Source organism: Camelus ferus, chromosome 13 (assembly GCF_009834535.1).
Source record: "Camelus ferus isolate YT-003-E chromosome 13, BCGSAC_Cfer_1.0, whole genome shotgun sequence".
Classification (NCBI taxonomy): domain Eukaryota; kingdom Metazoa; phylum Chordata; class Mammalia; order Artiodactyla; family Camelidae; genus Camelus; species Camelus ferus.
The window spans coordinates 13,245,044-13,259,381 of NC_045708.1; the positions used below are offsets into that span (position 1 = coordinate 13,245,044).

Consider the following 14,338-nt stretch of genomic DNA (forward strand, 5'->3'; position numbering starts at 1 on the left):
ACTCATGCCGGGGCCTCCCCTGCTACAGCCCCACCATCTAGCACCAGAATCATAACTCTAAATTGGAACAATAATTCCTAAGTTAGAAGCTAGAGCTGGGTAAAGTGCTTTGAGACTGTAAAGCACTTACAGACAGTGGTGAGATTATTACCTGCTAAGAGAATGCAAATAAATTCCATCTGCCCATGCATTCATAACCGATGCCAACAGAAATCATGCAATTTACTCCCAAGTCCAATGCATTTTAGATTCTCAAATCACTATTTCCCTCTGTAGATAACTCAGATCCATCTGGTTTCTCTACCATCTAACCTATTGAAAATAAAACCCACCATGGTTTTAATTCATTTACCTATTATTATGCAACCCCACACCACCATTTGTGTCCTACCCGAAACGTCTCCAGTTTTACTAGTCAGAATATTCAAGCTGGGATAAACTGAACCACAAGCAGTCGGAAATACTTATAAGCCTAGGGGATACTAAGAACAAACTACTGAGAGAATGAGTATAAAATCCAAGTGGCTGAATTCAATATACACCCCAAAAGAGAGCCCTCCAAGCTATTTTCTTCAGTGCCAGGTACTGTTGTAGGCCACAGGGATACAGACCCGGAACATAAGACAAAAACCCCTGCCCTCAAAGAGCTTATGTGAAACAAGCCTGCATCACCACCTTACTATTTCACTATTAAAGGACAGCACTCTGCAAAGGACCAGGTACACAATCAGTAGTCAGCCAATGATGCCCCTCCCTTGCCATCTCTGAGTACCCATTATCACATTTTCGACACAGTGTCCTTCATACCCTCAACACGTAAGCAACCTGGGACAAGGGGAAGGATGAGGTTCAGAGCCTGCCAGATGTGCTTCCACCAACTAAACATCTTGAGTAAGTTACTCCACACCCTGAGCCTCAGCTTCTTCACCTATAAAATGGGGACAGCAACTCTCTCAAACAGCTCTGTGTGGATTAAACAAGCAGAGCACAGAGCACAGGCCTGGCACCTAGTAGCCCCCCACCACCCCCAAGAAATGGTAGCCTTCTTCCTCCACCCCTTCCAGTCCTTTCAGATCGTCCAAATAAGATCCTAATATAGGACTCCTGAGAAACCTCATGTATCATCGTGCTCCTTCTGGATCATTAAGGCACTTTCCTCTCACATTTGGAAACTCAGGCACTGAGGGCCAAGGCAAGATGCTCTCCCCACTCCCCCACACCCCCCAGATATGCTGCCCTGAGTAGCCCCACCTGGCCACCCCCACCATTCTCCCCTGCTTTTGCCCTGACGGCAAATTTATAAAACCTCACTTTGCTTTTTAAGTCCTTACCCAAAAACTGTCCTAGAGAAGTCTCTCCCCACCAAGGCCTGGGGCTGGGCCAACCCTGACTGCAGCCAGTTCTCCACCAATGCTCTCAGGGAAGTCCAACAGCATTAAAAGCGGCAAGGGCCACCTTTTCAATCAACATACAGGAACGCATTAAAAAAAAAAACAACTTAGCCACTCTGAATTAGTCACCCTAGTTCAGCAGCAATATCCCTTCCTTAAACTAGGAACCAATTGCCTCAAAACCCTTTGGGGCCCAAAGTCCACAAGCAAACATCTGCCTGCACTGGGCAGAAGGAGCAGGGGGATGGCCCGAGCTCTCAGTCCCGTCTCCAAAGAGTCCTTGGCCACTGGAGGCAGGAGCCCTCTGGCCCCTCCAACCTGGGTGTCAGGCCTACCCTGCAGAAGGTTCCAAAGTGGAGGGAGGGCGGGCTCACGTGTCCAAGCTTAGGTGAAACCTCTGGCCAGTCAGAGCGCCCCCAGATCACCTGCCTTCATTACCAAAACAAACAGTACGAGTGGTTCGAGCTCTCTCCCTGGGAGTCTGGCTCACCGGATCCGAGGCGCCTCCATAATCAGCAGTTCCAACCCTCACGAGCTGACAGTTGAGGGGAAAAGGGAGGCTGCGCCTGCTGGGGTGCATCGTGTCCGGGCCGTATGGTGGCCACGGGGCCTGGGGGCCCCACAAGGGCGGCGGCCTCACAAGGGCGATTGTGCGTTCATCCCTGTACCGTCGGCTCCCCCGCCCTCATCCCACCGCTCCCACTCACGTCCAGGCGCCGCGGGACCCGGCCGCCAGGCGGGACGCTCCGCCAGCACCGAACCCCGCGGCACCAAGGCGGCGGCCGCGGGAAGGGCCAGTAGAGCGCCGTGCTGCCTTCCGGGCACACAGATGCCCGCCCTGCCCTCGCTCGCTCCCAGGCAGCCTTCCGGAAGGGGCACCCCTCAAACCTGAGAAGGCACAGCCCCGGGACCCCTCCCCAAGCCTACCCAGGCTGGAGAGCTCCTCTCGTTTCCTAGTGGCGGCAAAGAAGGTTCACAGCAGGTAGAGGGGAGGGGACCACCTGGGTTGGGGGCAGGGCAGGGAGCAGGGCCCTGGAGGGAGGGTAAAGCCCAGGACAGAGTGCGGCTGACGCAGGCTACGCCAAGAGTGCTGAGAAGTCCGAGGAAGGGGATCAGCGGGTGGGGGGAAGGGTATGACGTCCAGGCAGGGGCCAGGGGCGAAGGGGTGGGGGTCCAGACTTAAGACCTTGGAAAGAAGAGGAAGATTTAGGCTGAAGACAGGGACGGAAGGGAACAAATACGGGCTGAGGCCACTGGAGGAGAGGTTGACCGGGGTCCGGACAGAGACCATGGAGAAGGGGGGAGATAGGGGACAGAGGCCTAGCCTAGACCATGGGAGGAAGAAACCACGGCCTAGCCTGGACTGTAGGGACGGGGGATGGGGACCTAGCCCGGGCCACGGGGAGGAAAGGAAATCACGGCTGCGTCCCCGGAGCGGGTACCTGGCCTGGACCACGAGTCCAGGAGGGTCTAGCCTGGGCTATGGGGGAGACTAGCCAGGACCCAGAGGTGGAGTGTGGGAGTCCAGCTTGAGCCAAGGTTGGGGGCTGGGAGCTGGAGGTAGGGTCGCTGCCCACCCAAGCCTCCGGGGCCGACGGCCCCCTCTAGAGCAGGCAGGGATGGTGTCTACCTGGGCTCCGAAACCCCGCCCCTCCCCCACCCGAGGGGAACCCACCCTTCGAGGGCCGGGGATGGGCGAGGAGAGAGGGACGTGAGCTCCGGCGGGGACCCCGGGCTTAGGGGAGGGGGGGCGTCGGGCCTTTACCATGGTGGCGGCGGCGGCGGCGGTCCCGGTCCCGGCGTCTGTGGCTCTCCCCCCCGCAGCAGGGCCCAGCGCTTCCACTTCCCCGGGTGCCCAGGAGTGAACATCCGGGTCAGCGCCCCCCTCCCCCCGCGCAGGGCCGCCACCACCTTCCTTCCCCGCCCCGGCCCGGCCCGGGCCCGCCCCCACGCAGCCGGCTCTCGGCCAATGAGCGCGCAGGGCCGCGGCGATCGCCAAGTATGGAGCGCGGCGCGGGGGGAGGAGCGCCGAACGGGGAAGTGAGGGGCGGGGCCCGCTGGCGGGGCGGGGCGCGGCGCCCTGTGGGCTGGGTGGGTGGGCTTCGGGGTCGGGATGCCGGGTCGCGGCCAGGCTGGGGCCCCTAGGGGCCTTCTGCCCGCAGCTGGACCCAAGCCCCGGCCTTGTGGGTGCAGAAGCAGGGGGCAGCAGAGGGACCGTGCCCTCCTGCCTCTGGGCGGGGATGCGGAAGGCACTGGGGCTGGGATGGGTCAGTCCCTCCCCGCCCCACCCGTTGCACGCGCTCGCCCCTGCGGCGGACCCGGAACTGGTGCGGCCCGCCGGGCCAGCCCATGCCGGACAGAGAGCCTCGTGAGCGAGCCTGAGATGAAATCCCAGCACTGCCACTTGCTCTGTTTGGGATCTGGAGCAAGTCCCAAAAAGAGCATCAGGCCACACCACTCATACACCAGGCCATGACTGAGGCACCAAAGAAAACAGAGGTGAACAGGACATTAAGATGCTCTCATAGCTACCTGCTACAGGACAGCTGTGGGGACCACACAGGTGGAAATTAGAAAACCCGGCTCAATAAAGGTTAGATGTATTTTTAGATTTGCTACAGAGAATCCACCCATTTGTCCAGTGGCGCTGCCTCATTCCACAGAGTGACTCAGAAATTCTTTTCTTTTTTACCTCTTCATTCAACAAATATTTGTGAAAATTGGTTTAGAAGGCAGGAACCTGGGATGCTGCCAATAATAACTGCCTTCCCTCACTCACTCTCTTCTGTGCGATTCAAATCAGGTCACTTGTGAGAGGATTGTAAACTGTACGGTGTGACACAAGTGGCAGGAGCTAGTACCAAAAGCCAGGCCACATCCTAGTCTGGTGTCCTCGGGTAGCTCAAAGTTGAGTAAAAGTTGCCACTGGCATAAAAAGTGATACAACTAAGTCCCACAAGAATGACTCAGATCTGCTTTACAGGGATTCAGAGAAGGGCTTGGCACTGTGAAATTTTTACTTTGTGAGTATTTATTGAGCATCTACTGTATACAAGCACTGCTCTAGGCTCCAGGGATGGAAAAATGAATAAGACAGTCCGTGTTATTGCAGGGCTTGAACCCTGGGAGGGGAGACAATCAGCTTCTAAATAAATATGGTGCCAGGTGGTGGTTAGAGATGTGGAGGACAATCAAAGTGAGGGAACAGGCAGGCAGATTAGTGAAGTGGGGCCAAGGGGGCCATGGGGACAGTCCCATGGTACAAGGAGGTGGAGGTGTCTAGCCCCAACTGAGTGAAGGGGAGAGCCCCGGTTGCTGAGGTCAGAGAGGGGAAGAGCAGTGACAGGATCTGGCCTGGCCTTTCCAAGGATCAGGAGGCTGCTGGGTTCTGCATGGACTGTAGGGAACTAGGGCCCGTAGAAAGCTATTTCTTCACTGAAGACATTTTAAACTTTATTTTAAAAGCACTTAAATGAGGCTTCCTATGTGATGGATGCTGTTAAGCACTTTGCAAATAATAACTCATTTAATCCTCATAACAGAGGCTGGAGGAGGTAAACGCAGGGTAAGACAGCAGAGAGATGCAGGCACTTACAGCAGGATAGTTGCCTTGGGCGTGGCAAGTTCTGGATTTTTGCTGATAGACTGGTGGTAGGCACGAAAAGAAGAAAGGAGTCAGGATGATGCTAAGATTTTTAGCTTGATCAACACTGGATCTGTTGATAAATAACATTTATTGATCTGTGGAAGATTGCGGGAGGAACAGGGGTTTGGGTTTTGGTTGGGGGAGGTGAGTGGGAAGAGTCAGTTTGGGGCAAGTAATGTTTGAGATGCCTATTGGAAATTTAAATAGAGATGTCAAATTAATAATCAGATGTGGAAGTCTACAGCTGGGAGAAGCTGGGGTTGGTGATAATGGTATAAGAACTGTCAGCTAATAAAGATATTTCAAGGTACTTAAAAACACAAGACACTAGGTGAGCTCACTTAGGAGGTGAACGTGGAGAGAAGAGATTAAGGAGAGAGGAACCAGCAAAGAGCCTGAGGAGGAGCAGTGACTCGGGAGGTGGGAGGACCATGAGAACATGGTGTCCCTCCTGGAAGCTAAAGGATAATGGCATGAAAGAAAGTGTTGCAAAAGAAATGACATTTGAACCGTTTACTTACAGAAATAAGATGGAAAGGAAGCCTTGTTGTTCCAAATGCACTACCTGTGTTTTCTCACTTAATCCTCATTACAACCCTATGAGGGCAATGCTCTTATTTCCATTTACAGATGAGGGAACTGAGGCCCAGAGAGGTTAAGTAACTTGCCCAAGACCACAGAGCTAATGATTTCAAAGCCAGGAAGTCTGGGACCAGAGCCCACAGTCATAACCCGAGGTCTGATCACATTGCTCCCTTGCTGGAAAACCTTTGGAAGTTAAGTTATTTCATCATAAGAAGGCTCAGGAACCAACCCACTCAGGGACAGGCTACTCCATCTCTCTCATGTGGCCCCATGTCTGCTTCTTTTGATGCATTGGCTGCATCCTTCCTTGACTGTCTGGCATTCACAGCTTGCTTATAGCCCTATTCTCGCAACATTTCAGCATGCATAGGGTCCGTCCTGGTGACCTCTGTCCCTCTTTTATTTTCTGAATTAGCTTGTTTTATTACCTGGCAGATCCTTTTGTGTTACAGAGTTCAGGTCCCAAGACAGAATCTAATTAACTCATCTCATCTTTTTTTTTTTAAATGGAAGTACTGGGGATTGAACCCAGGACCATGCATGCTAAGCATGCGCTCTACAACTGAGCTATACTCCCTCCCCATCTCATCTTTTAATGATGACAGCTCATTGGACAGGTCACTGGCCAGCCCACAGATTGGCTTCCTATAGGTCAGATCCCACCTCTGGACCTTAATACTGTTTCTTCTTTCCTCTTTCAAAAACCCATCTCCTTGAAGTTCATACTATCATATTTATCCACCTGCCACCCCTCCTTTTTGTTCTCATGAACTGACTTCCACCTTCCCTCTTACTGCATGACTTCAGCATCCATAAGCATAATCCATGAGAAATCTTACTGACTTCTCACGGATTTCTTCCCTACAACTGAATTTTTCCTCCCCCCTCCCTAAGCCCTGCCTCCCACGGTCTTAAACTGGACTTCCTCTCACCAATAATTGCACTATGTCAGAAAACACAGTCACAAGATCTCAAATCTGACTTTAACCTCTTTACTACGATGTCACACACAAGCATTTCTTCAACCTCATCAAGACCTGCACATCTCTGACTCTGCCCAGTTTGCATTTATCTTCCCTCTCGGACTGACTTCCCTCCTCACCCACTTAGTAGTAATCATTATACTCACTTCCTTGCAAAACCCTGTAAGCCCTCTGCCCTTCTCTTTCCTTCTAACTTGCCCAACCCTAGTTAAACCTATGTCTTCCTCTACTCTCAGCTGGTATCAGAACATCTGAACAGCGCTGGAAAATTAGAAGCGACAAGTGTCACTTTCAGTGGGTGTCCACAAGCTTCCATTGAGCCCTCAATCCCGCCTAGCCTTCCTGCTCGATTTTCCTGCTATATTCAATTCCCCACCCGCTACAATGAGGATTTTCTTTTCAGTCTTCTTCCTTTGTCCCCTTCTCATCCTTCACTCTGAGCGGATGAGCCTGCCTCTTACTTTACAGAGGTGACAGAGTCAGACAGGAACCCTCTCCTCTTCCAGCAGTTCTGCACCTTGCCCACGTCCTCTGCCTTCCCTGCTTTTGAATGAAGATGTGTGCACCTATCAGTGCCAGCCCCTCCCTTGCACTCTGGAGGTCTGTTTCCTCGTTCATCAATTTCTCCCTCTATCCTGGATCATTCCTACCTGCTTTTTTAAAAGGTCCCGGTATCTCATATCCTTAAAAAAAAAGTTCTAACAACAAAAATCTCCTTGATGCCAGTCTCCCTCCAGCCACCTCCCCCATTTATTTGCTCCTCTTCCCATCAAAACTTTGTGAGTTCTCTGCAGTGGCTGTTTACACATCAAGTACGATTCAGTCTGGGTCGAGCTTCTGCCTCCACCTGTCGACTTGGAAACTCCATGTTGCAGAAGCCAGTGGTCATTTCGGGGCTTCATCTTACTGCTGCCCTCTCAGTGTTAGGACAGTTGGCTGCTCTCTTCCTCAAAACACCTCACTTGGTGCTCAGGTTTCCTCTGAGTTCCCTTTGATGGCTCCTCTTCCTTTTCTGACAGCTCAGTGCTGGGACCCCTTTTCTGTATCTAAATGCTCTTACAGTATGGAGATTCCTTTAAAAACTAAAAATAGACTTATCTTAGGATCTAGCAATCCCACTCCTGGGCATATATCCAGAGGAAACTCTAATTCAAAAAGACACATGCACCCCAGTGCTCATAGCAGCACAATTTACAATAGCCAAGACATGGAAGCAACCTAAATGTCCATCGACAGATGACTGGATAAAGAAGATGTGGCATATGTATACAATGGAATACTACTCAGCCATAAAAAAGAATGAAATAATGTCATTTGCAGCAGCATGGATGGAACTAGAGAATATCATACTAAGTGAAGTTAGCCAGAAAGAGAAATACCATATGATATCACTTGTATGTGGAATCTAAAAAAAATGACACAAAGGAACCTACTTATAAAGCAGAAACAGATTCACAGACATAGAAAACAAACTTTTGGTTACTGTGGGGTAAGAAGGGGAGAAAGATAAATTAGGAGTTTGGGATTTGCAGATACTAACTACTGTATATAAAATAGATAAACAATAAGGTCCTACTATGTAGTACATGCAACTATATTCAATATCTTGTAGTAACCTACCATAAAAAAGAATATAAAAATATATATGTGTGTGTGTGTTTAACTGAATCACTATGCTGTACATCAGAGACTAACAAAACATTTTAAATTGACTATAATTCAATACAAAAAATGCTTTTTTTGTCACTGTGGGTTTTCAGCACCTGGAACATAATAGATGCTCAATGAAGTTCTATGAAATAAGATAACAACACCAACATCATTGGATAATTGCGTGAATAAGTGGACTAAAAATGAATAGTAAAGTAATGGCTGCTTTTCATTGAGTCTTTACTACGTGCTAAGCTCTTTTCTTATGTTATCTCACTGATTCCTCCCAACAACCCTTTGAGCTAAGAACTTCTATTATTGCCATTTGGCAGAAGAGGAAATTGAGGCTTAGACAAACGACTTGCCTAAGGTCACATAGATGAGTCAATGCATTCATTCTCACTTTGGTCTTTCTGACTCAAAGTCTGTTCTTGGAATCACTAAATTGAGAGCCTATGTAGGAAAGTGCTTTGTAAACAGCAAAATATGGTGCTGCTACTATGGGACATACCAGCACATAGCATGGCAACTTACACAGAGTAGGTGCTCATAAATTTCTGCTGAATTGAGGCAGGATGGGAGGGAAGCCCCAAGCCAAATAGTTACCATCACCTGAGGAAGAAGCAAACTTGAGGACTTCAGAGACTCAGACCAACTTTCCCCTAAATGCTGAATCTTCTCGGTTGCTCATCAGCTAGTATAAGACGCAGAAAGCAAGCATCACCCGGAAGTTTGCCCAATGTGGTTTCTGTCTTTCCTTCTTCAAGTAAGTCTCCACAGCTGGAACTGTTGGGTTGATAAATGCACAGCTATCCCAGGGGACTGGGACTTGTTTAGCTCCTAAATCACCTCTGACTTTAGCAGGCCAGAGCCTTCTTCCTGAGTGGGGATCTTCTCAGATGACTAACAGTGGTCTTAGATGTTTTATTTTGTCTTTGGAGATACCAGAAAACCCCAGAATCAGCCATCTTTTTACCCCTCACTACACTGAATTCTACAGACATTTAGTTTGGGTTGAGTTGAGCCTACTCGCAGCTCCAGAGGACAGGATCCTGACTGGCTGAAGCCAAAGTATGGCCTTGATTTGGGGGACAGGCCCTTGACCTAATCTGGGCCACAGTGGTCTCCTCTGCAGAACACTAATTAAACTCTGCATGAAGTGGGGGTGGTCCACCAAGTAAATCTGGGAAATGCTGTAAATAATCTTCCCACTTGGGGATTGTATTCTTTCAAGAACCTTACACTTCAATTATCCCGTTTCTCCCCAGATCATTCAACTAGTCCCTCTCAGCTAGATGATTACTGTGGTTTTAAACATGCCGAAATGTCTCAAATCTGATTTGAAGAAAAAAAAAAAAGCCTTTATGTGGATTCCTTTAGCATACTGCCTCATTCTTGCCTTTCACAGCTACAGAATTGTCAGTATGTCCCCTCTCCACTTCCTGGTTTTCCCTTCTATTCCATCGCTTCTCCACAGAAATGACCCTCAGGTACCTATATCTCCATGTTGAAGAGCACATGGGAGTGTTTCAATCCTCACCTCACTTTTGACACTGTTGGTCACCTCTTCCTCCTTGAAGTGCTCTCATCCATGGGTTTCCATGACATCACATGACTCTCCCAATCTCAGTCCTGCCTTCACTCAACCTTTTTTTTTTTTTTTGATGGAGGCCTTAGGGATGGAGGTGCTGGGGATTGAACCCAGGGTCTTGTGCATGCTAAGCACGTGCTCTACCACTAAGCTATTGCCATACTCCCCTCAGTCCTGCCTCTATGACTGACTGCATCTTCTCTGTTCTTTGCAGACTCATCCTCTTCTCCACAACCACTGAATGATGGGCTGCCTCAAGGCTCAGTCATGGGTTCTCTCCTCCTCTTACTTTGTGCTCTCCCCTTAGACAATCTCATCCATGTTCATGGCCTCAGTTACCAGCAGGCCTCAGTCATGAGCCCACCCCTGGAGCTGGCAGGGATGGGGATCTGATAATGGGGGAGGGGAACTGCTTCCAATGTAATGGATCGGCAGGGGAGGTGATGTGGAAATCAGGGTACTATTACCAAAAGAAGGTGAACGGATGCTGAAGACTAAAAAAACCATAAACAGATGGTCACCACCAGCATGCATTCTGGGTAAGCTCCTGCCAGTTAAGGGAAGAGGCTCCTTTTGGGTCTCAGAAATTTCTCATCATTGGAACCCTAAGCAGGACTGAGTACAGGCCCCAAAATGCTGATTTCTTTTGAAGTCAGAGCACTGTGTGATTTGCAGAGACAGCCTCGGCCAGACAGCTTACATCCACTTCTTCCACCCCTCAGCATCTTGGAAAAACATGTATCAAGAAGCAGGGAGGTAGACAGACCACCAGCACTCCGCTTCTTTTTAGCACACCCTGAAGTCTGTAGTTCCAAGAGGATTCTTTAGTCTGAGGATGGATACCAATCTCTCAGGGCTTTTGTTTTTGCTTTTCTAATAGGTACCTGGAAGAACTCACAACTGCCTTGAGCTGAACCAGAAGTATTTGTATCCTGACCATCTGTGGGGTATGCTCAGAGTTACAGAAAGACTTCTCACGTGCGGACCAGCTGTTGGAGTTTTTATATGCATATTTGGGAGAATTCATGTTTAGTTTATTAAACTGGCCAGCCAGCCACCCACCAGGCTTGGAATGGCCTTTCTAACGTATCTGAGGCTAACCCTTTAGGCTCAGAAGTATCGTCACCTCTTTTTTCATGTAGTATTCTCTGCCGATCACCTCCAAAGCTGAGTCTGGGGCCTCCTGCTCTGTGTGCCCGTGGAAACTGTGTACTTAATGCACCTTAACAAACCACCTTTTCACTTGTAATTTGCCCCTACTGCTCTCTGGGCTCCCTGAGGCACGGACCATGAGTCACATCACAGTTAGGATAGAACTGGGATATGGTGCTTTATGAATGAAGCTCATTAGATGGTGTGCCAGAGAAACTCCAAGCACAGTCACTGAGGATGCAAACTTGGGCCATCCAAAACTCCTCCAAAGCTCTCATTTCAATCAGCCATGGCAATGTTCCGAATGAAACTAAACCAGATGCAGAACTGATGTAAGCTGTAAAAATTGCAAGACTGAGAGACCAGTCTAGTGAAAGGCTGGAATAAGGGACCAGAGCAACAAACAATGGGGAAGAAAATATTTAAAAATACCATTTACCATAACATAAAAAAAAAACCCATAAAATGCTTCAGGATACATTTAATGAAAGATGTACAAGTCCTGGGTACTCTGAAAACTAGAAAGCATTGCTGAGGGAAATTAAAGAGCTACAGAAATAGATGTACCCTATTCATAGATTGGAAGATGCAGTGTTGTTATGGTGTTCATTCTCCCCAGAATGACCCACAGATTCAAAGCAATCCAATTCAAATTCCCAGCAAGTTTTTTTTTTTAGAAATGAACAAGCTGATTTGAAAATATATACAGAAATGCAAAGATCTTAGAATACTGGGAAAAGGAAAAAAAAAGTTGAAGGAGCTACACTGCCTGATTTTAAGACTTACTATAAAGCTGCAGACATCAGAACAGTGTGACATTAGCTTAAGGACAGACCCCTAGATCTATGGAACAGAATAGTCCAAAAACAGACCCACGTATATCAGTTAAATATTTTTTGATGAAGATGCCAATGTAATTCAATGGGGGAAGAATAGTATTTTCAACAAATAATGCTGGAAATACATCTTGACCCTTACTTCACACCGTATACAAACCTTAACTCAAAATGGATCATAGACCTAAACAGAAAAACTAAAACTATAAAAATTCTAGAAGAAAACATGAAAGAAAATCTTCCCAAGATTGGTAGGCAAAGATTTCTCAGGGTGAAAAAGCACTAGCTTAAAAAGGAAAAAAAAAATTGATAAATTGGATTTGATTAAAAGAAGAAAATTATGCTTTTCCAAAATACCATTTAAGAAAAGGATTTCAGAGCCTTGTAAAGTATTATTTAAACTCACATAGGACAATAACTTTTTTTGGAAAGAGAATAGCATTCTCTCCACTACAGAAACTTCAATCTTTCTAAACAAATAAACATGAATATCGGCTTTACTTTTCATTCAAGTGAACCAGTGGAGTGCAGAGCCTAAGAGGACCTTTGTTGGGGTTGTTAACTCCTAGGACCAAGCTACACACGGTGACCTATTTATCTCAGGCGATCGATGCCACTGTAGTCAGAAAGATTTCATGTTTCAGCCAAAAAGGAAAACAAAGACCAAAGGCAGAGAAGAGATCGCAAGTATCTGGTCCAGTAGAGAAAGTGACTGTAAGTGGAACAAATGAATCACCAAGTCTGAAGGTCGGAAGATCAAGAACAAAATGCAAAGGGGAAGAGTGGAGGGTGTGGTGGAACAGGGTGATTCAGCACGGAGGCCCAGAGCACGGTCGGCAGTGATGGAGCCCATTTCTAATATTCTTTGTGCTGCCTGCTTGATAGCTGAAAACTGCCAGGGACCATCAGGCATACTTGGTCTAAGACCCTGTAAGGTCCAGCCCAGTTTAAAACCAATGTGTCAAGAAAACTCTGATTGCCAAAGATTTCTCTAGTCAGGAACCACTACCTAGACAACTGGCTGGCACTTCTGCTGGGCTTTTGCTGATGACCTTCGTCCTCTGCCCCACACTACCCATGATTTCTCCTGGTATGTAGCCCTGACAAAGCTACATGGTCACTTTTTCCATTTCCTCTTCCTGGACACAAACCCTGTGTTGCCCAGTCTCCCTTGAGTTAGGCTGTGGTCATGTGACCCGCCTTTGACAAAGGGGTTGTGGGAGGAAGCGATATGTGCCACCTTCAGGTGTGGCCATAAAATGCCCCTTGTGACCTGCCCCATACTCTCCCTCTCTCTTTGTTCATTTGCCAGCTGAGTGCAGAGGACCCAAGGGAGGACTCCACAGTGGACGAAGACTGTGTCCCCTTCCATGAGAATCTGCTGAAAACATCCAATCAGACTGCGTTTTGGGGAGAAAAGAAACCTTTATTGTAGTAAGCCATTGAGCACTGGGGATTGTTTCAGCAGCTAGCACTACCCTGACTAATACAGGTCCAATGAGCTACCCAAAATAGCTTCCAGTAGAGCAGGAAATGATGGGGATAATAAATTTAAGCAAATGCGCAAAGTTTCCACAAATACCTCAAAGTAGAGCCACCGAAGCTGGACAGAGATCACCTAACTACATGATGGGGAGCCAGGGTTTGAATGGAATTCTGTCTGATCCAAAAGCCCATGCTTTTTTCACTCCTCTACTTTACGCCAAAGAGGTGTTTAGATGTTTTGATCGACAATCGTAATGATGACAGATTCTAGGTTTCCATATAATTCACTCTCCGTCACATTTGTGCTATATATTCCTGCAGAACTCCCACTACTTCCCACAAGCCAGTGAGGTTGGATATAATGACACACTGTAATCCTCATTTTTATAGCAACATCATCCCCAAGTGCTCAAACGAGGGTAGCTAAAATTATTATCTTCTCCAGCCTGCAACCTAAAGGTTTAGCAGTCTGGTAAAAGACTTTGGGGACCATGCCATAGATGGCATGGATGGCACGTCTTCTTTCTCCATCTATTCCTTCCATCCTGTCTCTACCATTCCAGTCACAAACTGGGATCTATCCCTCTTCTAGGTGAGTAATCACATCTTCTATCTTCCTGCAATAGTGAGAGAGCAGGTGAGTGAACCTCTGTATCCTAGTTTCCATATCTATAAAATAGGGGTATGATACCTACCACACACAACTGTCATGAGATTTAAATAAGATAGGCAATAAACTGGTGGCATAAGGTATGCTATTTGATTTCATAGACGGGTCCTACGATGCCCCCAACAATCCCCACTGCTGCCACCAAGCATCAAACGATTCTTGGTATTTTGTAAATAACATTTGTCAATCTTATTACATTGTTTGTGTGTTTTATACCTGGTTATGTCAGTCTGGTATATCTTTGACCTTAAATTCTAAATAGGCAGAAAACCTATAGTTGCCAAATATATAATGGTCCCCTGTACCATACAATTCATGCATTATCTTCAACCACAATAAGAGATCATTG

General features: G+C 47.7%; 1 protein-coding gene and 1 long non-coding RNA gene across 5 annotated transcripts in view; one reads left to right on the top strand and one right to left on the bottom strand.

Moving 5' to 3' along the window:
• Window positions 1-3,305, bottom strand: part of CAPZB (capping actin protein of muscle Z-line subunit beta) — a 130,859-nt gene extending 127,554 nt beyond the window's left edge. Inside the window, exon 1 of one of the 4 annotated variants that reach the window (XM_014562229.2) lies at window positions 1,882-1,986. In XM_014562229.2, coding sequence (XP_014417715.1) covers window positions 1,882-1,971 — 90 coding nt within the window. In that variant the 5' untranslated portion in view covers window positions 1,972-1,986. Of the gene's footprint in view, window positions 1-1,881; window positions 2,033-3,156 lie in introns of those variants that run through there. The other 3 variants (XM_032495319.1, XM_006188275.2, XM_032495318.1) reach the window with 3 other exon arrangements.
• On the top strand, window positions 1,997-10,903 carry LOC116668273. The gene is made up of 2 exons (XR_004325372.1): window positions 1,997-2,373; window positions 10,727-10,903. It is a non-coding gene; the product is annotated as an uncharacterized LOC116668273 (long non-coding RNA).
• The last annotated feature ends 3,435 nt before the right edge of the window (window positions 10,904-14,338 follow it).